The sequence below is a fragment of the Ostrinia furnacalis genome, unplaced genomic scaffold (genome assembly GCF_004193835.3).
Source record: "Ostrinia furnacalis isolate ACB-3 unplaced genomic scaffold, ASM419383v2 OfSCF3210, whole genome shotgun sequence".
Classification (NCBI taxonomy): domain Eukaryota; kingdom Metazoa; phylum Arthropoda; class Insecta; order Lepidoptera; family Crambidae; genus Ostrinia; species Ostrinia furnacalis.
In genome coordinates, this window is record NW_021133449.1 from 216,087 (window position 1) to 243,341 (window position 27,255).

At 38.6% G+C, this 27,255-nt stretch overlaps 2 protein-coding genes and 1 non-coding gene across 3 annotated transcripts; 2 read left to right on the plus strand and 1 right to left on the minus strand.

Moving 5' to 3' along the window:
* The first annotated feature begins 217 nt into the window (after positions 1-217).
* dila (centrosomal protein dilatory) lies at positions 218-18,479 on the plus strand. Its single transcript, XM_028311161.1, has 15 exons — positions 218-441; positions 995-1,106; positions 1,364-3,548; positions 3,622-3,711; positions 3,790-3,919; positions 4,044-4,151; positions 4,449-4,607; positions 4,976-5,020; positions 7,782-7,987; positions 13,604-13,740; positions 15,807-16,107; positions 16,500-16,612; positions 17,143-17,201; positions 17,359-17,501; positions 18,179-18,479. The coding sequence occupies exons 1-15, from the start codon at positions 307-309 to the stop codon at positions 18,312-18,314; spliced, it is 4,059 nt and encodes a 1,352-aa protein (XP_028166962.1). The 5' UTR covers positions 218-306; the 3' UTR covers positions 18,315-18,479.
* TRNAL-AAG (transfer RNA leucine (anticodon AAG)) lies at positions 7,360-7,431 on the plus strand. The gene has a single exon. It is a non-coding gene; the product is annotated as a tRNA-Leu (tRNA).
* Positions 18,480-19,106: 627 nt separating the features above from the next.
* LOC114357521 (uncharacterized) lies at positions 19,107-21,038 on the minus strand. Its single transcript, XM_028311156.1, has 3 exons — positions 20,883-21,038; positions 20,557-20,652; positions 19,107-20,305 (listed from the first exon to the last, which is right to left on the minus strand). The coding sequence occupies exons 1-3, from the start codon at positions 20,964-20,966 to the stop codon at positions 19,226-19,228; spliced, it is 1,260 nt and encodes a 419-aa protein (XP_028166957.1). The 5' UTR covers positions 20,967-21,038; the 3' UTR covers positions 19,107-19,225.
* Between the last annotated feature and the right edge of the window lie 6,217 nt (positions 21,039-27,255).

Genomic DNA, 27,255 nt, shown 5'->3' on the forward strand with positions numbered 1-27,255 from the left:
ATTTCCGGACAGACAATGTACTTTTAATACTTTAAAATTCTATAACATTGTGATGTATTATTATTTTAATAATACGTCACATTAATAATTACAAAATATTTGTGTCAAATGTTAATTGAATACTTATTTTACTGAATTGTTTAGAGATAATATATTTAAAAGTAATACAGTCGATTGGCTATAAATCAGTTGCTTAGCAACCAAATGACATGACAACAACAAACAACTTACGTCAAAAAAGGTTGAAATTGAAAAGAACTGAATCGGTCCGATTTTTCGTGGATTTGTCGCTGTTATGTGCGTGAAATGTCGAAGGAAAATTCTAACCTGCGGCTGCTGGGCTCGCCTGTAAATCTTACATACAGAAGTAAAAGGAAAGACGATAAAAAGAACGTACGCAACCGACCACGCTCAGCTCTTCAAAATTCCTGCTTCACGCCGGTAAATTTCTTTGTTTTTGTTAAATCGATTACGGTTCGTGACCCTAATAATTATTAATGCCTGCTTAGAAGGTCACGCAAATGAGATTAATGTTAGGTATACTTTGACTGAAAAGACATGACATATAAAAAATTTTGTTTTACCATTGGTTTTACCTTTAGCCTAGGCGCAGACCACCCATTTTTAGTTGGCCGATAGTTGGATCGGGCTATTGATAAGTATGAACATGTATGAAAGTGTGCACATTAGACCGATTTGGTATCGGCCGATTCTTCATACAAATTAGAATCGGGCCCAACTATCGGCCAAGTAAAAGTCGGTGGTCTGCGCCAAGGCTTAACACCCAAAATTCTGTAGAAATCTGATTAATCTACTTAGTAATTCCATAATACATGAATTTTCTCTAGATCTTCAAAACTTCAATTCTTATAAGACTCATAAAAAATATATTTTTATAAATGTTTAACCAAATATTATCACAATTTGTTAATCAAAAGTCAACATAATTTATTAGATGTTAATTCATTAGTTAGCTATTTGTTTCCACTGCCAGGACCTTCAAGAAAAGTACAAGAGACCGTTCTCAGCGGATGCTAAGGAGAGAGCACCGTCTACAAGGAGTTTCCTGAAGACATTTAGCGCTGAGATTCTGCAGTCCTATAACAGTAAACACTTTACACATTACTCAGACTTATATGCAACTACCTACACAACACTTACATTTATATTTTATGTTGTTCTAACTAATTTCTTATTAAGGTGCAACATAATTTTAGGAATTTGTCTTATAAAGAATAATTTGCATGTATCTTGCAGCAAGGTCTTGATTTCTTCTTTATTTAGAATATTAATTTATTGCATGATAAGTACAATGGATATAGACAAATATTTTGTTTAATACCCCATTAACTCTAATTTTCAGGTTCCCCAACAACTGTGAAAGTGGTCGCCCCAACAACAGAGTTGCTTGGAGACTTCAAATCACCTCAACATCAATACATAAAAAAAGACAAAGAAATATGTAGCAATGCCTCTGACTACGGTTCTGAGGACACATTTATAAGTTTAGGGACTAAAATAAAAGCCAAGGCCCAGTTAGGGCCAAAAATTAAAAGTCCTAGTGCTAAGAATATTTTAAAGTATAGAAATATAGCTAAAAGGGGTCGCAAAGTTATGGATAATGTGTATGGAGATAAGCCAAACGATGAATATGGTTTAGAAATTAAAATAACTGAACGTCCACCGAGAGCGTCGTCGCCAACTAAGAATAAAGATAGTTACTATGAAAGGAGTCTGTCTCCATCATTTAAAACGCGCTCTTACGAGTCTTACTTTATTCCTTTAGAATCTGACAAAAAAAGCACTGAAGATTCATTAGAAGGGCGCGTATCTTTCGGCACTCCGAATATTCAAGCAGAAGTAGAAGAAGCAATAGATACATACTCCCGTCGACTCACATTAACGAAGCAACAACTGTCTCTTGTCGAAGAAGAATCTACACAGGACTTGGAAAGTGTCCCATCACAAAATCTATCAAGTCTCTCTCCTGAAAACTCTTTAAACGATGCCAATAATGTAAAAGAAGTCAACCTAGACGAGAACCTAACTGGACGAAATACTTACGTGGTTGATTTAAAAGATGATGCATATCCCAAGACACAAAATTTCATGAGTGACCCTAGAACTTACAGCAGCTTTTATGATGACTTTCGAACTAACACTATGGAGTCCTATGCTGTCAAAATGTCAAGTACAGTTGTACATACTGATGCCTCTTCAAAGGACTCTGGCTATCCTGATAGTGGCGCCAATGATGAAAAAGTTTATAAACAAAACTACTCTCTTCCACATTCTTCATCTTCAATATTAAAGAAATCTAGCTCCCACACAAAAATTGAAGACCAACCCAAAAGCCTGGACAGTGTCTCCACAAGTAGCAATGATAAGTATTATCATAAGACTTTCCCTTTAGATAAAAAGTGGACAGAACCTTTGAATCATAGTCGTTTACTATACAAAGATTTCTTCATAAAGAAAGAAGGGCATGTAGCTTTGCCTCCTCAAAATTCTCCTACTAAAAGTATGAGCGACAACATGCCAAGCACTAGTGAGGGTAGTCAAGGTTCTGAAAGAAAGAACAACAAAGATTTAGAATATCCTTCATACTTAGTCAATAGCACTACTAAAGCCTATACTTCCAAAGTAATAGAAGATTACAAAAGAGAGTTAGAAGCTATAAACAATCTACATGAGCTTACTCTTAAAGATATTCAAAGTGACGCCATATCACCTACTCCACTTAACATCGACAGAATGTTCGAACAAAACTCCACTCATTTTGTAGATGATAAGAAAGATTCAAGTGAAAATTCACAGGAATCAAGCATAAATGAGATGCCCAAAGTTGACAACAACTCTTTAGAAAATAGTAAAAGAGATGTGTCTAAAATTTCGACTAAAGAATTGATACAGAATTATTTAAAAGTTAAAGAGGGTGATTATAGCAAAGATTATATTGTTAAAACTCTTCAGAAATATGATAAGAAACCCAATAATAGTCACAGTGATGTAGCTTCTAGGTTTGATGAAAGTACATTGGCATTTAAACAAAGCTGGAATAACAAAAATACCAAAACCAGTAGCAGTAAAGCTGCAATTCCTGTCAATATCAGAAACCAGACCCAAAAGAATTTGTATTCCAATCGTATCCCGATGAGCGCGAGGATAGAAGGGGTTCAAAATGACAAAGACGTAGATTCTTGGATGTCCCTATCAGCGCCCTCACCTAGAATCCTTGAACTTGAAGAAATTCAATCTCCAGTAACTATACCTGAACAAACTGGCACGAGAGAAACAGTTGACAAAGTTGAAGTAGAAACTACACCTCCATCAACTGTAGTAAATTCAGCGAAAGAATCAAAGGACCCACCAAAACCCAAAGAACTCAGTTCTAACTCTACAGTTTTTGATATTTACTCCATGTTGAAAGAAATAGAGAGCTATGGTGATAATCCTGTTACATCTGTGATTAGTAAACCAGGGACTGTTTCTACTGAACCTGAGTCCAAGAAAGAAGAAGAAAATACTGCTCCCAAAGACCACTTTATGTAAGTGCTTAAAGTTAAGCCAACCTTTAAAAGAAGATAACAAAATAATAACTTTTCTTTTTTATGTTTCCAGGGAGATATTTGAATTCCTAGAAAAGGTGGAACAAAGTGCTAACGATGCCCTATCTGTGGTCACTAACACTACTCCGCAAACAGTGCCAAAGTGAGATATACCTGGTTATGCTCATGAACCATCCATGCACTGGTCAACAAATCACTTAATTAGTTAAACTTTTTATAGGTTGGAGTCATTGTTGAAGCTGCCTCAAACGGAGCTAGCGCAGAGGTTGGTGACGTTGTCCCTGCAGCTAGAAGAACGATCCTGCTGCATCGCTCTACTGCAGGAGAGTCTCACCAACCATAAGGAACAGGTATGATAATAAGCTTCTTTCCTTCAAGACGAATATTTGTATGTCTTGCTTTACCAAAATGTAACAGAAAGTACTTGTTTTCACTGGGTGGCACCACTTTCATATGTATTTAAATTAATTCCAGATGATTTCAAAAGTCAGCAATTTGGAGAAGCAGTCGATCAGGAACATTTCAAAAGTGAAGCAAGAATGTGAAGAGACTATAAAAAGACACCAGAATTTCATTGACCAGGTAACAATAATAAAATTCATTTCATACTCTTGCTAATTTTGAAGATTTTCAAGTTTTATAATTTTCAAATTTTGAAGATGTTTGTAGTGCGATCTCAACATTAGTCAAAACAGCGCGTCAGTGTCAATGCGGTATAGTTGTAATCAGTACATCAGACTACCTTTATTTACGTTCCAATATCGGCCCTATTACGACTACATAAGACACCACTTTCACATCAATATATTTTTTTTTTTCGTCTGTACCTAGTTACATATATCAACTTTGGTCACCCAAAAAGTGTTTACCTTTTCCCAGCTGATAAACGACAAGAAGACTTTGAACCACCGCATCGAACAGCTGGTTGACGAGCGGCGAGCGCTGGAGGAGCGCTGGAAACGCTCGGCGCAAGCGCTGGAGGAGCGCTACAAGCTGGAGCTCAGGAACCAGCACGACAAGATGGCCGCCGCGCAGCAGGTGAGGCTTACACAGTTCATCAGAAGTACGGTCAAATGATACTAGTCAACTGGTGTCAAGTAACCAATATTGCCTTAAAATGTGTTTATGGCCAGTCAATTCAGTGAGATTTAGTATTACTGTCAAAACACCATTTCCCGTGACGTCATCTGACATCTCTGTGTGAGGCACATGCGCACTCTAGAAAAACATCAAAGTCATCATAGAACACTTCCGAGCATGAAAGTTAGTGTTCACTTTTATTATAAAAATCCAGCATTCATTAATAGTGCTTACAATCTAGCACATGTATCATTTTCGCAGGGACATGGAACATATCCCAACACCATATTGTACTCATAACTTCATGTCTATTCCATCAATTTCAGGTTGCTAGGCAGCGGTGGGTTCGACAAAAAGCTGAGAAAATAAAGGTGAGTTCACAAACATAGGATAAGTAGCACTGAAATATTACTATAAATAAATATAATAATAATAATAATAATAAAATGTTTATTGCCAATAAATCTTAATACAAAATATTCTTATAACTAGCGGCTTCTGCACTAAGCATAGCTTGTATCGCAGTAGCCTTTTTAAGTTTTTTTAAGTTTTTACATAATATGTATTATCTTTACTTTGAGGTCTGGGAACACAAATTCAGGCAATTTATGACTGTAGTTAAATTAAGATATAAAAATATAAAACGTGGTATCAAAAAAAAAAATAGTTACAAGGCTTAAAATGAGGTCAATGTTTAAAAAACTTACTCTATTAGAGACTGACAGTTAAAATTACAATTACAATTAAAATTGAAATAATTACATCTTATGTAATAATAAAATGTATAATATTATTTTATATAATTAAAATAATTGACAAGAAATTAGAAATTACTTAGTTTATGTGTTGTGTGTTATGTAGTGTGTGGTGTGTGTGTGTGTGTGTGTGTGTGTGTGTGTGTGACAGAGGTATTATACTCGTTAAGTAAGAAGACATTCTGTGTCCAGGTAATCAAGGCTTTTAAGCCAAGATTCAATTTCAAGTTTAGCATGGTGAGTTGTCAAGGTTTTAATTTTTAGTTTGCGGCAAATTTTGTTGTAAATAAACGGTAACAGAGAAATAGTTTAGCAAATTTTGTGCGTACTGTTGGGACCGCGATCTTGAAGACTCGTAGTTTACAGAGCTTTTCGTATTCAGGTGACTTGAGGGTGATAGTGTGCGTGCATGCCAGTGGCAGCCCGTAGTATGAACAATTGACGGACTCTCAAAACTCCTGCTTCTGAATATAGCTGATTTGTATTGTACCTGAAAGGCTTTTTAAGCATCACTTTGAGTACAGCCCTTTGGGCTCTTTCAATCTCGATCATTAAGTACTTAGCAGCTCCCCCCCAAACTCTTATGCAGTACATTAGTAGGGATTGGCAAAGAGTCTTATATACTAGCAGCAGAGTCCCCTTTGGCGCCGAGTATCTTAAGTTTTTCATGACAAATATAATTTTTCGGGTCCGAGCAGAGAGTTGGGAAATGTGTTCTTTATAGGATAACTTTTCGTCTATGGTTACTCCTAGATATTTGATGCTACCTACCCTCTCTATTTCGTTACAGGAACAACATGCATTTTGTGATGTATTTTGTGTGTGTGTATGTAATTTAAGTGTGCTCGTAGGAGGTGGTTGTGTACGAGCTGTCATGTGAAATGCTACGTATTTTGTTTTTTTGGTATTTAGTGTTAGCAGGTTGTTTTTTAGCCAATCAGTAACTATTGCCAGGCCACGTTCAGCATTGTCATATGCGCTTTTCCAGGAGGTTCCCTGAAAAAGCAAAACCGTATCGTCAGCGTAGAGAAGCGTTTCTGCACCTTCGAGGTGTAGTGCTGGAATGTCACTCATGTACAATATAAATAAAGTGGGGCCTAGTATGCTGCCTTGAGGTACGCCATATTCAACTTGGATCTGGTCGCTAACTACCGAACCCACTCGAACACACTGTCTACGGTTAGAGAGATAGCTGGAAAACCAGTCGTGAGCTAGACCTCGTATGCCTACTTGGTATATCTTTCGAAGGAGGATAGGGGTTGAAACTGTATCGAAGGCTTTGGCTAGATCTAGAAACACTCCCAGACAAGCCTTGTTGTTATCTAGTGCGTTGGAAACTGTATTAGATAGTAGCATTACAGCGTCTTCGGTGGATCTTCCGCATCTAAAACCAAATTGGTTGTTTGGTATTTGATTGTTGCTTTCGAGGAACGTGACAGTTCTTTTGTTTACCAGTTTTTCTAGCATTTTCGAGAAAATTGTAAGTAAGGAAATAGGGCGATAATTAGTTGGACTGGTTTTATCTCCGTTTTTGTGTATAGGAGTGATAATGGCTAGTTTCCAATCTTCAGGAAAAATACCAGAAGCAAAACTGAGGTTAAAAATATGTGTTAATGGTGGTACAAGGGCTTTTCTTGCAAGTTTGATTATTAGTGTGGAACACTTATCAATGCCAGGAGAGCTATCGAGTTTCAGATCCCCGATAAGGTTGTCGACTTCATTCTCATCAGTGGGATTTAGGAAAAATGAATTTGGTATCGACTGTCGAGGTGGTACTGCGGCAGCTAGTAAGTCTTGAGTAGTTGACATGTTATTAAGAGTTTTGTCAGCTAAGTCCTTTCCGACATTCGCAAAGAAACTGTTGCATTGATTTACGGAGGATTTCGGGTCATCTTTGTTTTGTATGAGATTAGAAGAATAATTATTATTATTAATAAATATTACTAATATTAACCGCCTCTGTGGTCTAGTGGTTAGACCACCTGCTTAAGACGCAGAGGTCCCGGGTTCGATTCCCAGTGGGGGCAGATTTTTCTGTTCGGTTTGGTTGGTGGTAGGGCTTGTTCTAAGTCCGCCTGGCTAGCTACCACCATCTTACCTAAGTCTGTTGCCGTAACAACAATGTTAACAGCATTATTGTGTTCCGACAGTTAGAGGTAAGATAGCCAGTTCCTCCGTGGTTGAGGATACCGGGTGAAGCTCGCTTTCACCTTCGGCCTGATCGTAAATACCATCAGGTGAGATACAGGCCAAGAGCTTCCTCGTTGTGGATAAAAAAAAATCCACATCAAACATTTCCATTTAAAAAAACATTTGTCGTTGTCTTGAACGCATTCTCAAATATAAAAATCTACACAGCCATATCTCGATTTCCCAGGAGCTAACAGTGAAAGGTCTAGAGGGCGAGCTACGTGAAATGGCAGAACGCCAGCAGAAGGAAGTTTCTGATCTCAAGATGCTTCACGCTGAGCAATGCGGCCGCTCGCAGGCCAAGCATTCTGCTGAGTTAGAAGAGCTGAGAAGGACACTGGAAGCTGAGAAAGAGGCAGCGCTGGTGAAGGAAAGGCAACTCGCTAGCTCCAGGTGNTGAGGCATCGAAGTAGAATAAATGACGTTAGCAAAAGGAGGTGTCTGATCTCAAGATGCTTCATGCAGAGCAGTGCGGCCGCTCGCAGGCCAAGCATTCTGCTGAGTTAGAAGAGCTAAGAAGAACACTGGAAGCTGAGAAAGAGGCAGCGCTGGTGAAGGAAAGGCAGCTTGCTAGCTCCAGGTGAGGTATAGAAGTAGAATAAATGACGTTAAAAAAAGGAGGTGTCTGATCTCAAGATGCTTCATGCAGAGCAATGCGGCCGCTCGCAGGCCAAGCATTCTGCTGAGTTAGAAGAGCTGAGAAGGTCACTGGAAGCTGAGAAAGAGGCAGCGCTGGTGAAGGAAAGGCAACTCGCTAGCTCCAGGTGAGGCATAGAAGTAGAATAGATATGACGTTAGCAAAAGGAGGTGTCTGATCTCAAGATGCTTCATGCAGAGCACGCTAGCAGAACACTCGGCTGGATTGAAGGACTTGAGAAGAACGCTCGAGGCTGAGAAGGCTGCCTTATGCCCGTTTTCACCATCAATCCCTAAGTTTTAAGTGACCCCTATGGTAACACATAATATGAATAGACATCGGATTATATGCATTTGCATTATTGCATATGCAAACGCATATAATGCTATTTTTATAGCGTTATTGCATATCTTGGTACTTTTTCATTGACAGTGCTTATTTTAGTATTTATACGTGTTAGACGTGTTGTACTTCGCCGCCGTCCCCACGCCAAACATCAACACATCGCCCTCGCACGTACTGCGAGAACGCATTGAGAGCGATCCATACCAGTGTTGCCAGAGAAATTACCAGAAATATAAAAAAATGTAACCTTTTTGAATAAAAAGTAACCTTCATACGGGGGGGAAAAAAGAATAAAATAAAACATAAATTCTTTCAAACCCATCAACTTATTACTTTACTCAATTTAAAGATTAAAAACTTGTCGCGGGATTTACTAGTGTAAAAAATACATTAATTACGTAACTTGATTTTGCTAAAAGTCTGATCTGAGAAAAAATCAAATAGGTAAATTATACATTATTTCTTTATTATTATGTATGATGTACTGTCTTAGGTACGATACAACTACGAATTAAGATCGTTTAGTCGACGCAGCGTTGAAATTGTACAGATAAATGCAGTTTGCGCACTCACTACGCGACGTCAAGCAATAAAAACCTAAAATTCGAACGCCAACTTTTTGCTACAACGCTCTTAAAAGTCGCAATGCGGTCGCTAGTTGTGCCACATAAACCCGTTTCTTGTTGCGCTTCTGTCGCGAACGTGAATGTAAAAGTTCTTTTTAAAAGCCTATTTGCAAAAATAAATGAGTTTTATGAATTTTATTGTGATGCAAACGCGATTCAGTAACCCTATCTCCATTCTCTCCCCGATGTCGTCCGACACGGTCGCGCGTTTACATCGATATAGTTTCGCTGCTGTAGAGCGTTAGTAGCGCGTTATTATCGCTTCTGTAGTGCGTTGCAAGTGCGACTATCACGCGTTAGTAGCGATGCTGTCGCTTGTTTACGAAACGCGCGACAGCATCACTACAAAAAGTTGCCGTGGGCGAGGGCCCTTAAATAGTCTTAGTTTTTAAATATTTTTCCTTTCTGTATTTCTAATTTACCTAACCTCTTTTCTTCCCAGGTCGCCCCACCGCCAGGGTGTCGTGGTGGAAGTCCCATGCCCTCCTGGCCAACTCGGAGGCTCGGGCATCTGTGTCCTTTCGGCTGCAGAGGTCTGACTATGGAACTGACATCACTTGCCAAGTAAGTTGACATTAAACACAGAAACTGATAGGAGCATGTAGATTGTAAAGCTGATGGCCGTAGGTGTAGAAAAGATTTTAAATAAAGTCTAAGGACCGTGTGGGCTTCCCACTCGGTTGACCGACGATTTGACGAAGGTTGCGGAAAGCACCTAGATGTCGCTATGGATATTCCTTGTAAACATTATTATAGGTCGCGGTACGTTCGGTACTCACAATGACGTAATATTTGAATTTACAGGAACACACAACACATAATTAAATATTTAAAAACTAGTTACCTCGCTCTTGCTAAATATAACTAATGTGACTGTGCAAGAAAGACAAAAACCCTTATTAGTCAAACTACGCAAGACGTCAGCGCGGGGAGCGTATACAGATACATAAACACTAAAATAATCTTTGCTTGTGTTGATCACCCCAACTCTTGTTGCGCGACCTATAGCGCCCTTTTTCTTTCACATTATTTAAATACCTTTAATACTGTGTTATTTAGGAGTGGATAGTTAGACAATTTTGTGGTATGGTAAAAGATATAATTCAGAAAAATCACATAGTGATAAATGGTCCATTCTTTCATACGGAACCGTAAATATGTAGACGAGTTCGGTACTTTAACTAACTCCCATACAAACTTGTGGAAGAGAAAAGTTGTGCGATACAGAAACTCATTCGATATAGTGAATTTGTTGTGCGCAAACGTGTCTTGTTACTTTGACGACGTTGCCCTAGATACGTGTAACTTCGGTAAACTCGATAAAATTTCATAATTCTTGTTGCTTTCATTCTTTCTTATTTCGTTGTATCAATTAAGTGATAGACTGCTTATATTTTCGCACATATAAAAAACCGAAGCCCAAGGTAAACTGACTTAGAATGTATTCACGAACATTACTATGAGGTCTCACAGAGCGCGTGGACGCACAGGGTCACACACGAACCAATCACCGAGCTCTTTTCAACGCTGTGCGTTTGACTTGCTGCTTCACTTAAGCAATCGTCGTTTGTGAATACGGGCGTTGTCTGTTTTGTTTCTTAATATTCAAAGATGAATAAATCATCCAGTACTTTTCTAGGAATATAGTAAATCTATCACAGAAACCGTACAAAACAAGGAATATTCATATATCAAGACACTGACACAAAGGAATAAAACATTACAGATCCTCCTATTGAAAGGGAAGTGTATTTAATCATCTCATACATCACATATTAATATCTTGTGCCATTTGTTCACAGGCGGTGACAGATCCCTCAATATCGCCGGTGTCGGAAAACCTATCCATCGACATTAATCGTAAGTACTTATCTTTGGTTCTCAACCTTTTTATATTTATTTTTAGTGTAGTCTTCACCCAACAGATGGCGCTGACACATACATGACTATACCTGCATCGCGGTTTTAGAGTTTTCTGCATTGACGAGTAGCATTATAGGACCTTGGTTCCCGAGTACAACGGCTATTATAGCTTCCTTAGTCCTTAATCATCAATTTAATCCCAAGTAGAACGTATGCCTACCTACTAAGAGTGAAAGGGAGAATGACACACAGAGTAATTTCCACATTTTCAGTATTTTATGTATAGCGGACTTCTGAAAAGTTGCACCATCAGTAAGCTTAGGCTCATAGGAGTTTCTCATAATGATGACCCTACTTTTAATTACAATTTTACGCGTAAATCCTTGTCACATTATTATTTACCAGCTGCCCGGCGAACTTCGTACCGTCTATGTTCATTAGAAATAATGTAGGATTCTAATGGTGAAAGAATTGTTCAAATCGGTCCAGCAGTTTCGGAGCCTATTCAATACAAACAAACACAATTAAAACTTAATAAAATAGCAAGACACTGGTCTTAACGCGACGTTTATTAATGAGTTACATTATGTACTCACGGCTTGACGTTTCGGCTGCGCCTGCGATGATGCAGCCGTGGTCACAAGCAGACTGGCGGCTCGCGGCGTCGTCCGTTCGGGCGGGCTTGAAAATTTTCAACTACCCTCATATTGTCATTTGTTACACTACCACTAGTGTAAACCACAATTAAAACTCCTCCTCTTTATAATTTAGTGTAGATTGGGTCGTTTTTGATTCCCTCCAAACAAAACATCCTAACCTACTTTTTCTCTCCAATTCCTAACTGTAAGCTCTCTACAAGTTAAAACTCGACTCCTACTTGAGATTGCCTTAACTTATCTTCTTTGGAGTCGGGACACTCGAGTTTCTTATTAAACATTAATTACTGAAAGTTTGCCACGGACTTCCGGACTATAGGACTGAAAAATACAAGATGGCCGAGGGTTTGCCGGAGTGAGGATGCAACTTTAAATTGGTTGAGGGATTTAAAACTAGTCGTCTGGTCACTAGTCGTGTACAGTCACTAGTCTAGTCTCATAAAGTTGTGCATATTAAGGCAGCACTAACCTACTATTTAAATCAAAGATGTAACTGCTAAATACTGTAATAATTAGACATCGGATTATATGCATTTGCATTATTGCATATGCAAATGCATATAATGCTATTTTTATAGCGTTATTGCATATTTTGGTACTTTTTCATTGACAGTGCTTATTTTAGTATTTATACGTGTTAGACGTGTTGTACTTCGCCGCCGTCCCCATGCCAAACATCAACCATCGCCCTCGAGAGCGCATTGAGAGAAATTACCAGAAATATAAAAAAATGTAACCTTTTTGAATAAAAAGTAACCTTCATACGGGGGGGTTGCGGAGCGAAAATGAATGACCATTCCATGAAGACCGAAAAGTGACCGGTCGTATAAAAACGTTTCCTGGATTTGCGTTTTATTATCGAAAAACATTCGCTAAAATTCATTTTTTTTAACAAACAATAAATCAAATTCATGTTAAAATGCAAATTAAATGCTGTTTTGTATAAAAATCCGTGTCTCGAAGAAATAAAAAAAGTTAACGCATTTATCAACGGCACCAGTCAAATTCTGCCTGAAGAGGTCTCGGCAGAAATGGCGCCATAAGTTCTGTCCGGTAACGTCAGTGGACGTTGAAAGGTCATTTTCAGCATATCGTCACAAATTTGCGCCAGAAAACCTTGAAAAATATGTTATTGTATATTGTCACAAGAATTACAACCAATAAGTACCTATATAATTAATGAATTATGTATTGTGAAAATAAAGTTAATTCTAATAATGTTTTTTTGATTGTGCATATTTTGTGCATATTTCGCCCTTTTTTAGTGCATATTTGCATGCATATTTTGGCATTTTGATAGTGCATATAATCCGATGTCTAAATATGAATTTTGTTGGTATAGGGGTCACTTAAAAATTAGGGATTGATGGTGAAAACGGGCATTAGTCAAGGAGAGACAGCTGGCTAGCTCCAGGTGAGACATAGAAGTAGGAATAGATATGATGTTAGCAAAAAGAGGTGTCTGACCTCAAGATGCTGGAGAACTTGAGAAAAACGTTCCAAGCTAAGGAGGCAGTGCTGGTGAAGGAAAGGCAGCTAGCTAACTCCAGGTGAGACATAGAAGTAGAGGTGTAAATATGATTGTCTGATGAAATGGAAGCAGATTTGGTGAACATTTTGCTAGAAACACTGGCCTTATTTATTTTGTAGAACAGAATAGAATGTAACATGTTACATTGAATTTATTCCACCTCTTCTTCGTCCAGTAGGCCTAAGATGCGCGCCGTGATAACTTTTATCGACGTCTAAATGTATGGGCAAAATCGATAAAATGGCGTGATAACCGCTTATCGCGGCGCGGCATCTCAGGCCTACTGAAGTGATATAGTAGGTCAAGTTATATTTGGAATTTATAATTTTAATTGAACATTGTTGATTGTAGACTGGAGAAGCAGATCCTAGAGATAGAACTAACATATCAGGAGCAGCGAACACGTCTGGTGGCAGAGATGCGCGCCGAAAACGAACGCGCCGCCGCCGCGCTGGCCGAGCGGGAGCGACAGCAGCGCGCCGAGCTAGGTGAGCGCGCCAGGCTAGGGTCCTTTTTTTTTCTTTTTAGGGTTCCGTACCTCAAAAGGAAAAAACGGAACCCTTATAGGATCACTTTGTTGTCCGTCCGTCCTTCTGTCAAGACCCTTTATCTCAAGAACGCGTGAACGTATCAAGCTGAAATTCACATGAAATACTCAGGTCTATTGTCCCTTTAAGCTGTGAAAATATCAAACTTCTAAGCCAAGCCAATCAAAAGATACAGCCGATTATGTCGATATTTTCAACAAATTTTCGACACTCGCAAAGGAATCAAAACCTACAGGATACTTCCCGTAAACTCAGAATCTTGAAATTTGGCATAAAGCATTGTCATATAATGCAAATATAGGAAAAATTGCGAAAATTACATTTTTTTAGTTATATAATATAATAAAAATATTTTAATAAAATGAAACTTACTACCTTATTTCTCACGAACGAATAAAGGTATCAAATTGAAATTTATACCAAATACCTAGATCTATTGTCCCTTTAAGAAGTAAAAAAATCAAACTTCTAAGTTAACGCGATCAAAAGATACAGCAGTTTATACCGACACCTTAGACGAATTTCCGTCACACGCTAGGGAATCAAAACCTACAAGGTACTTCCTGTGAACTCAGAATTTTTACCTTAGAATACTTGTTTTATATTTGTAGATAGTTACCCTGCCTAAAAAAAAACCCTAGCTACGCCAAAGCTAGCGTTATTTGATAAGGATCAGATATAAACACAAAATAATCTTGCGTGCATACCAATGTTATTTATACCATTTTGCAAGGGGAAAGGGATTTGTGGTTAGCCCTGACTACTTAAGGACAGGAAAAAATCAAATGATACCGCGAGCTAACTACGAACAGCGCCATCTATTGACAACCGTGCGAACTACGTAGTGTCGTTGCTCGGTGATAGGTGTTGCTGATTGCAGCTCATTGTTACAATACTTTTTATTAAAATCGGATTTTATTCCGGAGGTTTTACAATTTCTTACTACTTTCGCAAATCATTACAAATGAAGAAAGGAATTTACGGTGTGGTACCCTCAATGTACAATTAGATTTCGAGCGATACCACTTTTGGGCATTCTCCTTTTAAGTAGTTACTTTCCCCATTGTAATGTTATGAATTTCATTTTGCAATAAAAATACCATAGTTATGACTCGATTGTCGTAATGAACGAACTTTGTAAACCTTGCAGGTTTGTACGGAACCCTCGGTGCGCGAGTCCGACTCGCACTTGGCCGGTTTTTTTAATTCTAGTACCTCTGACATAATCAGAGACTTTCTTATCACGAAGTTTTTGTTTTCTTTTATGTTTATGTAAGGCCAGGCTAGGGTCGGGGAGCTAGGAGCTAGGGTCGGTGAGCTAGAAGCTAACTCGGTGTTAGAGTAACAGGAGCAACGAACACGGCTTGTAGTGGAGATGGTGGCTGAGCGGCAGCGGAAGCAGCGCGCCGAGCTGGGTGAGCGAGGCAGGCTAGGATCGGGGAGCTAGCTCGGTGTTAGAGTACCAGGAACAACGAACACGGCTTGTGGCGGAGATACGCGCCGCCGCCGCGCTGGCCGAGCGGGAGCGGCAGCAGCGCGCCGAGCTGGGTGAGCGAGCTAGGCTAGGGGCGGCGAGGACTTATTCCACTATTCTCCGTTGACAATCCCCGTCAACGGGATTAGTGAACAAAAAGTTCACTAATCCCCGTTGACTGGGATTGTCAAAGGGGAATAGTGGAATAAGCCTCAGCGAGCTAGAAACCAGCTCGAAGCAGCCACGCGTCTGGTGTCGGTGATGCGAGCCGAGAACGAACGCGCCGCCTTCGCGCTGGGCGAGCGATTGAGCGACCCAGGCTAGGAACAGCGAGCTAGAGAGCTAGCCCGGAGCTAGAGTACTAGAAGCAGCCACGCGGCTGGTAGCGGGAATGCTTATTTAGAATTAGAATCTTAAGATCCTAGCTTATTAGATTTTCAGAGCTATTCAAGGCTATACTATAACCTATTTTTTTATAGAAAACCACTTTTTAATATTTAAAAGACTAATTTTCAATATTATATGTGTACAGAACAATGGAAAGAAGACCAAGAAAAAATGCTAGACGACAAAAAAGTGCAGATGGAACAGGAGATCGCGCAAGAAAAAGAGAAGCATGAAGAGCAACTGAAACAGAAACAATTAGAACTCGAAGAACGTTTTGAGCAGCACAAGCGGGACTTCGAGAATGAACAGCAGTTAATACTCAAGAGGAAGATAGCGGAGATATCCGCTCAGCACAAGCACGAAAGAGACAGGGAGATTGAACGAGCTATCGAAAGCATGGAGGCTGAAGCGCAGGCGGGGAGGAAAGACCTTCAAGAGGCTCTTAGGTAAGTCAGGTTTACGATGATGAGGCTTCTCTGACCCAACAATATTGATTTTTAGTGTGCTTGCTTACATACAATTCTTCTGTGACTTCTGAAGTATTTGATGAATGCTTTTTTCTGTATTTAGTTTGATTTTAATGTGTATGTATTAGTAGATTTTTTCCGCGTGTTTCCGGCAAAGTTTAATAGGATCTTCCATTCCATTGTTTCCGTGAATCTCGTAATGGGCAGCTAAAGTAAAAAAATATCCCCAACCCGTCTGGTCAGCGAGCAAATGGAAACGTGTACAGTACAGATTCCGTTAGTTTATAAATTAGAGAGGGACAGTGGATAGTAAATGACCTGATGATGATAGTAATAGAAATTGAATGAATTTGTGTTTGTTTCTTGTACAGAAGGAACAAAGAGCAATACGAAGCGGAGCTAAAGGAGCTAGCAGAGACGGAGCGTGCCACGCTACGGCGCTACCAAGATGCGCAGGCGCGCGTTCGCCAGACCGAGGCCCACTGTATGTATACAGTATGGAGTATTTATTATTATATCATGAGTGCATCCAGATTTCAAGGTAGGGTCTCGCGCGTTTAGACATTTATGGACGAAATATAAGATAGATATAATGAAGAAAGGGACGTACTATTTTCATCAGCTACGAACGTGAAATCGATAAGAATACTATTTTAGACTAGCTTTTGCTCGCGGCATCACCCGCGTGAAATTTAGTTTGTCACAGATCGTCATAAATTATAGCCTATATGTTATTCTAGGTTATAAACAATAGTACTGTAAAGTTTCATCAAAATCCGTTCAGTAGTTTTTGCGAGAAAGAGACAAACATCCATACGAACTTTTGCATTTATAATATTAGTAGAATTTATCATGAGTGCAACCAGATTTCAAGTAGGGTCTCGCGCGTTTAGACATTTATGGACGAAATATAAGATAGATATTTTGAAGTAGGGACGTACCATTTCCATCAGCTACGAACATGGAATAAATAATAATACTATTAGATGAATTACATAAAATTTCTATTTCCAGGTGCAGAACTGGAGGTGACCATCAGTCAATTAGAAACGCGCAACAAGGTTTTGATTGAGGTAATAAACTAAGTATTATAAGTTATGAAATTCCGTATGTATACGCGTTTGCAACAGGTCTAAGTAATTTTCAAGAACTTTTAGCATAGTTTTAATATGAATACCAATAAGTTGTAGTGAATAAGGTGGTAACTTTTCAGTTTCGTTTTGTAAACAGAAAAACTCCCAACTGGAGGCGAGAGCGGAAGAAGTTCGATCCAGCTGCGAAGGGAGCTGGAAAGGGAAGGTTGATGACCTGCACCGAGACATCGAGAACATGAAGAAGACGCACGAGGAGCAAATGCACCAGCTCTACGCCAAGTGAGACCATACCTTACTTCCGGGAAGTTATTTAAAACAACCAAATTCAAACGCGTGTTAAGTCTCTTATTAACAAAAGTCCATAGAGTTTTTACTCTATAACAATTTTTTTTTTTGCTAAAAATTGTAACGGAATAAAACGTTAGAAATTAAATTAAAATCGTGCAGAAAAAGATACCAAAAAAAAATTGCAGAAGTCATTCGAAGAAAAAAAAATCATTTAGTGCTTCTTTTATCAAAGTTGAGAAGCACAACACCCAGCCCAGTAAATATTCAAAATTTTAATTCACAATATTTACTGTATTTATTATTAATTGTTGTTTTGAAATCAATAAAAATAAATAATGATGACCTACTCAATGAGGGCTATCGTTTTTATACTTAACAGTTGGCACCCCTGGCGATTGACAGGACCTTACTCTACAGTGGCGCCATCTTGATGAGTGCAAATGCGATAGTCGTCCTACAACTTTAGCACTCACCAGTTGGTGCCACTGTCTACGCTACTAGCAAGTGACAGGACCTTACTCTACAGTGGCGCAAACTGGTGAGCACTAAAACGATAGCCCTCATTAATCTATCGAACAGATGTCATAGGTTTCTGTTGGTTTCGAGTACCCAGTGAGAACTATAAGTATCTTGTAATAACTCTGACCTTGTATGCTTTATCCCACCAGGGTGAAGGTAGCCGTAGCCCGCAAGGACTCCGCTATCCAGGCGCTGACACGGGAGACGGCCAAGTACCAGGAGAAGATCACACTCTTAGAACAGAAGCTGCAGCAGCAAAGGAAGGACTTCCTCAAGCAAAAGTGAACTCTATTACCAGAAACATCGAAGAGAAAATATCAGTTCGTCACCTGAATTTTTGGTAGGTACGTTTGCATTTAATAAATCTATCTAGATTTACCAATTTACCTTATTAGTAGGGGTAGTGTCGATTATGAACTCTTTTAAGAAATTATTTTCGGAAATCTTGTAGACAAGAGGATAAATAAGCCACGCCCACTTTTTCATAATTGATTTTAGAATTAAAAATTTTAATTGTCTTGACATTAAAGTTGCGTGTATTATGCTTCCTAATTTCTAGCCAAAATGAATTAATATGACCAAGAATTGGTCAGGTATATTTATTTATAAAGTATGTGTAAAGTTTTCCAATGATCGGGTGTGTATTTTTGTAACTGCAGCTATTTTCATTTTGAATAACCAAAGATTGACTAGTCAGTCATTTATCATCTTGTCGTTTCTGTACCTGTTTTTTATGTACGAGTAATTCAGAATGGATGGTACCTACTCTTTGAATATCATGTTTGTCAGTTAGAGTTGTATTTATTTAACTTAAAATATTTCAAATTATGTTTTTAGATTTAATAATTAATTAATAACGTAACTTAATCCGTCCACTTTTGAATTGTTTATTTATTGTGATAAAAAGTGCTATGTGCTTGCCAATAAAGATAGTATTTTTAATCAATTGTTTTTAATTTACGATTCGTTATTTTTGTACATTTATCTTAATGTTTAAACCTCATAACCTTTGTCATGAGAATATCACTCATGCTAATTAAAAATATCTATTAGCGATAAATAATAACTACAGTGCACTAAAACTTAAAAACTCTTTAATAATACTCTTAATATATCTTAACAATATAAATTGTATACCACAGGGTAATTTTAAAGCTTCATTCCATAACTTCAGAATATAATATCACCATCGAATCTCACCAAGGCCGCCACATTTCAGTACTTGTACTTTTTTCGGGGGACCTTGAGCCCGTGTCTGGTTCCCTTTGGTCCCTGACGTCGGCCCTTTGTTCGTCCCTCACTTGACTACTAGAAGACTGAGCGAGCGACGCCGCCGTATGACTTATCACAGTTTTCGGCATCACAGGCACTAAATCGGGACTTATCAACGACGGTCTCTCCATAGGCGTGGTTATACTTTCGGGAAGTGTCAATCTCTTTTCTGGGTACACAGAGGTTTTTTCTGAAACTCTCCTGAACGCTGACTTTTCTGGTGACTTCCTAACGTAGATCAGTTTGTTGTCCATCCTCTCTGGTATCACAGTTCGCTCAGGCTCTATCCTGATCAGTTTTGGCGCGGGCCCTGTAGCTTCAACTACCGGTCTCTTCAACTTACTCCTCATGGAGTAATCTACCGCTCTCTTGGGTGACGCGTCGATTCCTATTTTGTAGTTTTCCACGTCTATGATAATGGATAGAGGTTCCATATACTTTTTGTTTCTAATAGCCTCCTGCTTTAAAGTTTCCGGCGATATGGTTGTGGATGAAACGGTAGGTTTTTGTGTCTCGGGGCTCGAGTCTTGATCTGACGCGGATCTACTCGGTGGAGTAGGGAATGGGAAGGTCTGGACTGGTCTTGGTGGTGTTTCGAGTTCTGTAGAGGAGTCGCAAGCGGAATCGCAGGATAATGGGCTGAGGGGTGGGCTAGTGGGTTTGGTTGAGCGTACGAAGTGGAACGCGCTGGGTCTTTCATCTTCTAGTCTGAGAGGGTCGGGGATTAATGGGTAGTCTGCGGGGGGGTTGAGGCGTTCGATACCGTTGATGCAAGAGTGGAGATGGTTTCCCAATCGGTGGCGAAGACCGGTTGGAACACTGGCGAGGCGGGAGAGGTATCTTCTGACTTCAACAGCGCAGTCTCCAAAGCCGGCTTTAAAGCGCTGCAACACAGCGGGGTCGGCAGCGATGGCAGCGGCCAGCTGTTGCCGCTGCAGCGTCTGAAGGTGCTTCACCGTCAGCTCCAAGATATCGGCTTTCTCCAGTTTGGAGTGGCGAGCTGGCTGTAATGGAGAGAAACTGAAATTAGTATTATTTCAGCTGTCAGATTCTTATTGGAATTTATGAAATTCTATCGCGTATTCATTATCTTATTGTAATGGAATTTGGATGAATTTAAAGTTTTTTTCGTCTGTAGAAATTATGGAAAAGTGAATGAGCTAAACATTATTTGGAGAACATGGAAACTTTTGTAATAAAGTAAAGTGACCACAATGTTATGGAAGATAATATTTTATTTGAAGAAGACACTTACGTCGGTGTTGGTAGAATCTATCAGCAGGTCCTTGAGCTCGTTAAGGCACTGGTTGATGCGCGCGCGCCGCTTCTTCTCCATTATCGGTTTATTCGTCTGCAATAGGGAAAAATATTGGTCACAATGGTACTTTATCACTTCAAACTTTAATAACTTCACAGAAAAAAATCACTGGAAATTGAAGATGTTTTATAACTTGAAATGTTTTATAAATCCAACAGATTTTCACTTTGATAAGTTTTCAGAATTTTTGAGTATCACAAATAACACTTTTTTTTTTCGAAAAACACTTTTTAAATAAAAACCGCACAGCACTGGATCCTCACCTTTCGCAATTCAGCTTTGGACATCCCTCTGGTAGAATCTGACATGAACCCAGTTTGGGAGTCGTCATCCTCGCTGCACGGCATATTGTTCACTACGTCACTGGCACTTCACAGATCACAGACACGTCTGCTCCCGACGGGGGCTCGACACGATATGTCCGAGCATCCTGCGTACGCGCAAAGCAAAATTCAAATTGCCCTTGTTCCCGTTCCGTCCGCGTTGTGAAACGCAACGGGGAAGTAGAGCTGTCTCTTTCTGTCCCGAGGGTTGGAGCGGTGGGAACTGTGTCGGAATGTTTTGTTTTCGTTCCGTCTCGCTCTACGGGGGAACCTGTTGTGAATGGACGCGGTGGATGAGTGGTTGCTGCGCGTAGGTGGGTCGCGGTTTGATTCTGGACTAAATATTTTTTTGGTACGAGTACTATAGTATCTTTTTAAAGGATCTTGTTAACAGATAACTTACCTACTCAATGCGTTCTCTAAGAAAAAATACTATTGTACAATTTAAAAAAATAACAAGGTAGCTAAGTAGGTAGGACATTTGCATTACCCTAAAATTAAACTAAGAAAATGTAATAATTATTACCATTTTTAGTGATAGAAATATTTTCTCAGGTATTTGATAATTTAGCTAGATATTAATTTTAAAAACGTCCAACAAAATAAAAAACATTTCGCCGAAATTCAATTTCCTCATAGTGAAGCTACTTCGATTACTCCCTTATCCTGTATTGTATGGGAATGTATGGGCGTCGGCGCGCCCATCAAGAACGCATTTTTTTATCGCGTCACCCGAACATGTTATCCCCGTACTTTATTGATTCACACCTTTCCATGAAGGACCGTGTTTTTTTCTACGCACACCTTTGCGGTTTAACTCGGTACTTCATGTGTGCGGCGTACCGTGAAGGGGAAGGCTATGAAGTAGCGTGTTTTTTCGTGCTGTTTGGTTCGCGGTGGAATTACGTACTTTATGGGCAGGGGTGTCGCTGGGTTCTCACGGTCGCGGTGTATGAGAATGTGCCAAGGTGCAGGGTTCGATAGACCTCCGTATTTTATTATGCACTCGGTAATTCGCGTTGTTTTAGCAATGTCGTAGTATTTTTGGTATGGGGACTTCTGCTACTTATAAGTACAGTAGGTAAATAGATTTCATTTGTATTTACATAATATTTAAACGCATTTAATGAATACTATTTTTAAGGTGACGCCTTTTTAATTTCTGATGTTATTGGTGACATGGTGACTAGACTAGATGTCGCCGTAGCGTAGTGGTGAGCAGTAACGCTTCAAGCGAAAGGTCATGGGTTCAAATGGAGGATTTTAGTAAGAATGTTAAGTTCCTTTTATTTCTTGCGCAATGTTTATGTTATCGAATTTAAATTATTGTTAAGGATCTAAGTTACTTCAAAACAATTTAAAAAACATATTTTATATTAAGATCTAATATTATGTACAGAACGTTATTGCATAAAATTACATAATATTGAAAAATTGATCACATTTAATACCTAGATAATTTCATTGTTTACTTGTAGGTAATACGTGGTAATACTAGTCAAGTACAAAATGTCATTGTCCTACTGAACCAGGTGTTCCATTGATGACCTTTCCGTCTGGTTCCGTACGTCCTGCATCGACAAATTAATATTTAATTAGATCGTAAACATTTCTCCCACGGTCACAATGCCAGAAAACCACTCAACTTGGCACCTGCAAAACACAATTCCAGTTTATTTTCAACCTTACTGCTTTGCAATACGGTTTAAGTAACGGTTTGTGACCGCAAAATGGTTCCAGTTAACGTTTAAGTCCAGACTTTTAATGGGTTTATCCTATGTAAAGGAGCATAGAGTTCAAAATAGCTTTTAATATAGATCCTGTGGTATCACATGAACCGAAGTGTGACGGTATTGCATGCGATGTCGTGACGGAGCCAATGAAAAGTGAATAATTTGATGTCATATGTCGCTGACGTGTGAAAGGGGCTGATGATGGGAAAAAGCGGTTTATCGGAATTTTACTGAACCTAACCAATTTGGAATTTCGGTTAGGAACCTGTGTACCTTAGGTACCACCACCTAACCGAAATGATTCACGTCATAGGTACAGTTATCGCTTTATTTCCTGAATCTAGAGAGAACAAAATTCCTTCTCTTTGTCATCTCCGATACTCATGGCTGGTTTATGTGAATAGGCGGAAATTTTCAATGGCCTAGATTTACTTTATCGTAGGGCTACTTATACCCTCGCTTAACTGAGTACATAAGTAACTTACATATCACATTATACACAACTTTCCAGGGGATGCGTCATAATAACGTCTTGTTGAGGACCGGTTTTCACGAGACCATGATGCATAAAAGCTGAACTTAAATGTGATTAATTTTTAAATGAAAACATGAAGGTATTTAGGTACTATACATTTTCAGTTCTCACACTCATCACTACTAAATTGTCCCCGGGCGGGCTTTGAACTTACAAAAACAGCTGGCATTGTGACCAACAAGGTCTTAACTAAATCAAGCTCTATTTTACACCATTTCAGCATCCATACTTATACCCACCTACGTAAACTAGCCTCACCCCAATCTTAATGAGTACTTATATGCTCCAAATTCCAAAATCCAGTAATGGGAAACATACGTGACAATCTCAGCTAAAGGATATATTCCCCTCCATGAAACTTAAGACCACGTTCAGTGACAATTTTTATGTGAATCCGGTAATCTTAAAAACCCAAACCGAAAGTAAGAGTTTAAAAAACAACAAACAACCGATCATGCCCTTTTCCGTGTCTTAAAAGCGTGTGAACCGACGACTGGATATAATATTATTGTTTAATGGATAACGGGCCAGCTTCCTTCCTACAGATGGGGATGTAATTTATTGCGACGCAAAAACTTGAGGACGTTCCGGGGATTTAATAAATAATAATAATGTTAAAGTTCTCAGACTGGGTCAGTTTGTAAACACGACGGTTCTGGTTTGTGTCATTTGATATTCGACTCACCGAATGTATCTATCTATTTAAACTCAGTAAATATGTACTTATTTGTACAATCAGACAACTACAAAAGCTTAAATGGGTTAATGATAGGTCTGTGTTTAAAAAGGGATTTTATATTTAGTAAACACTATTTAATAGAACATGCAAATAAATGAATTTTGACTTTGACTTGCTTCCGGTAGATAAGCATTTCAGTTAACTAACCACAAGGACCGGTCGTTATGAAAAGCCTTGGGGGAGGCCTTTGTCCAACAATGGCTGAAACGAACTTGTGGTAAGACGAAAGTGAAAATGACGAACTTTATGCGACACACGACTCATGCCACACGGTAACTCCTGGTATCTACAATTTAGCACATAAGTAGGTCCTGTATTAGGGGTCATCCATAAAGTACGTCACACGTAAAGAGGGGGGGAGGGGGTCGACAAAGTGTGACATGGTATGACAAGGGGTGGGACTCCTAAGTTTTGTGACATCACATTTCAAAATCTAATATATCTAGAGGTACTAATCGCGTAATTTGAAATATAAATTAAACTAAAAAATACCCCCACCACTTAAGCACAACTCTGTCGAAGTCGAAAACCTAGGAGAGTTTTAATGTGCAACCAATAAAGCCATTAAATCAATAAAACCTTTTGTAGGAATTATTTCAGATTTAAAATCTAATTCTATTGGCCTATAATGCTGCCAAACGCACCGTACCTCGCGCGCGCGTGATTTTATTGTTTCTATTTGTTGCTATTTTTTTTATAAGTAGGTAATTTAATAATTTTTCGATGTGAAATTGCAAAACATGTGACGTCACACTAGGGAGGGGGGGTCTTAGAAATGTGACCACCTGTGACAAGGACGGGGGAGGGGTCAAAAATCATGAAATTCGTGTGACGTACTTTATGGATGGCCCCTTATGAACCTATATGTAAAATCAATAAGAACGGAAGGGGTATTTTTAAGAAATATTGTGAGGAGACGCTCTCACGGAAAAAAATCTTGTTACATCCAAAATCTGTAGCACTTTTTCATCCCCACATGGAGATTTCCCATGGAAACAGGTGGGTACAAAAACTGCGCCCTTTGCCTATCAACTGGTTTTTATATAAAAAAAAATCCATCCGGGACGGTTTCCGGGTCGGTCGGCCGCCGGACAAAAAACTTATTGTGCCCTGATTGATGGATAAATATTTGTAAATGTTCACTTTATAACGTGAGAATTATTGAGAGCATCTTCCGGTTACGATGATTTATTGGGAGATAATAAGTTGACCGACTTTGGGTTTTAAACTTACCGCATTATAGAATTAGATAGAATAACTACCTATGCGTAAGAAAATACTTAATAAATATTGGAAACTAGGTATTATCCCAACTAATATTATAAATGCGAAAGTAACTCTGTCTGTCTGTCTGTCTGTTACGCTTTCCCGCTTAAACCTCGCAACCGATTTTGATGAAATTTGGCATAGAGATAGTTTGAGTCCCGGGAAAGAACATAGGATAGTTTTTATCCCGGTTTTTGAAACAGGGACGCGCGCGATAAAGTTTTTCTGTGACAGACAAAATTCCACGCGGGCGAAGCCGCGGGCGGAAAGCTAGTAGACAATAAATAGGTTCATGGTCACTTTCCCTCCATTTTAAATACTTGCAATCTTTATCTGCATCTAATTTTAATACAAGTAGAAACGCGAGTGATTTGAAGGAATAAGACCGGACTTGTCCGGTCAGAAAAATAAATCTGTCTATTAGCGAATGTGAGAGTATAAATCTGGTATTAAGTTGTAACTACCGAAAAATACAGACCTAGATCAAACTGTTAACAGTTACGATAAGTAAACAAATAAAGCCGTTAAAGATAAGGCCCCTCATATTCCAGCTGGCCTAATTCCTAAAGCGAGGAATACATTTTATCACACAGTTCACGGAGTTCAATCCACCCCTAGCTGGTCCTGTAAAACAGTCTGTATAGCTATGCGGACTTCCCTCCGTTCCCACGGTGGGGCGACAGGTGTGCTCCCTGCGACACTCCCTACTAATGGACATGGACAATTTGAACGTTATATTTGAATGATAAAGTTCAATATAGTTTGAAGTCGAATTATGTTTTGTGTCCAGCAACTCTTGATGATATTGCAATTTTAATAAATTATTCACAATTTATTAAGTTAATGAGGGGTAATATTATTTTAATGATCAAAATACTAATCCTATTATAAAAATTATGAAAAGTTACTGTCCGTGAATTTATAAATAGTATTACACATTTAATTGTCATCGACAATACTTACATAACAATAAAGAAAATTTTTTTGTAATAAAGGAGCTGGACATAAGACATAAATCATCTACCTCCTCCTGCAAGAAACATCAAAAACGCCTAATATTATTGCTCAATTCCAGCAAAAAATATTGGCCATAAACGTTTCGACACCAACCCAATTAAAAATAGATACGCATCTCCCAACTTCTTGCCCCAAAATGACCAATAACTTTTTTGCACTTCTTATTGGCAGCCAGAAAAAAAAATGGCCGACTTGTGGGAATTATCCCGAATCGCGATTCTCAGTTACCAACCCGATATCCCTTTGTGTAAGGCACCTTGAGGGTTGACGGACGCCATTGTATTCATACAAAAGAAAAGATTACGGGGTCCTTTGTAAGAGTATACCACTTTCAATGAAGATGGTGGGAGTCAATTTGAATGAGTGGCGCTTGTTTCTTTTTGGTTTAAGTAGATGCTTGAACTAATAGCTTATTATTGAATACAACTTTGGTTGTTTATGTTGCATTTTTGTTGCAATTTTATTTTTGTTTGCATTTTTACAAAAAAATATACCAATCAAAATATTTTTAAGTGTTCATAAAAGTTTAAAGTTTCATAAAAGTTTTTGGTTCGTTAAATTATTGCTAAATTGTTATTTTAAAAAACCTGTTCGTTTTAGCCAAAGGACGTCCAAAAAATCCATAATCAAAAATATTGAAAAAAGGTACCTAATTAAGGATGCAAGGCATTTAAATAAAAACCAAAATTAAATATTTATTTATTTTATTGTTATTTTGTTACATTCTTACCGCACTCGCAATTAACATTCTAATGAAAATAATTAAAAAGTAGTGCTGTATTTCACATAATAATTTTGAAGGGAGTGCGATTAATAAACATGCTATATAATAAAAACATACTTAACAAACACGAACAAATATCTTTAATCTCTTAGGTGCCGATAATGGATTCACTTTCTCAAACTAAAAGTCTGTAAATCTAACAGGACCTGGTATTTTATACCGATTATGGGACTAGTTATGTCCTTAACTGCACATCAATATACTTAAGTCATTAAAAAGTATAAACCTCATTCTGTTTC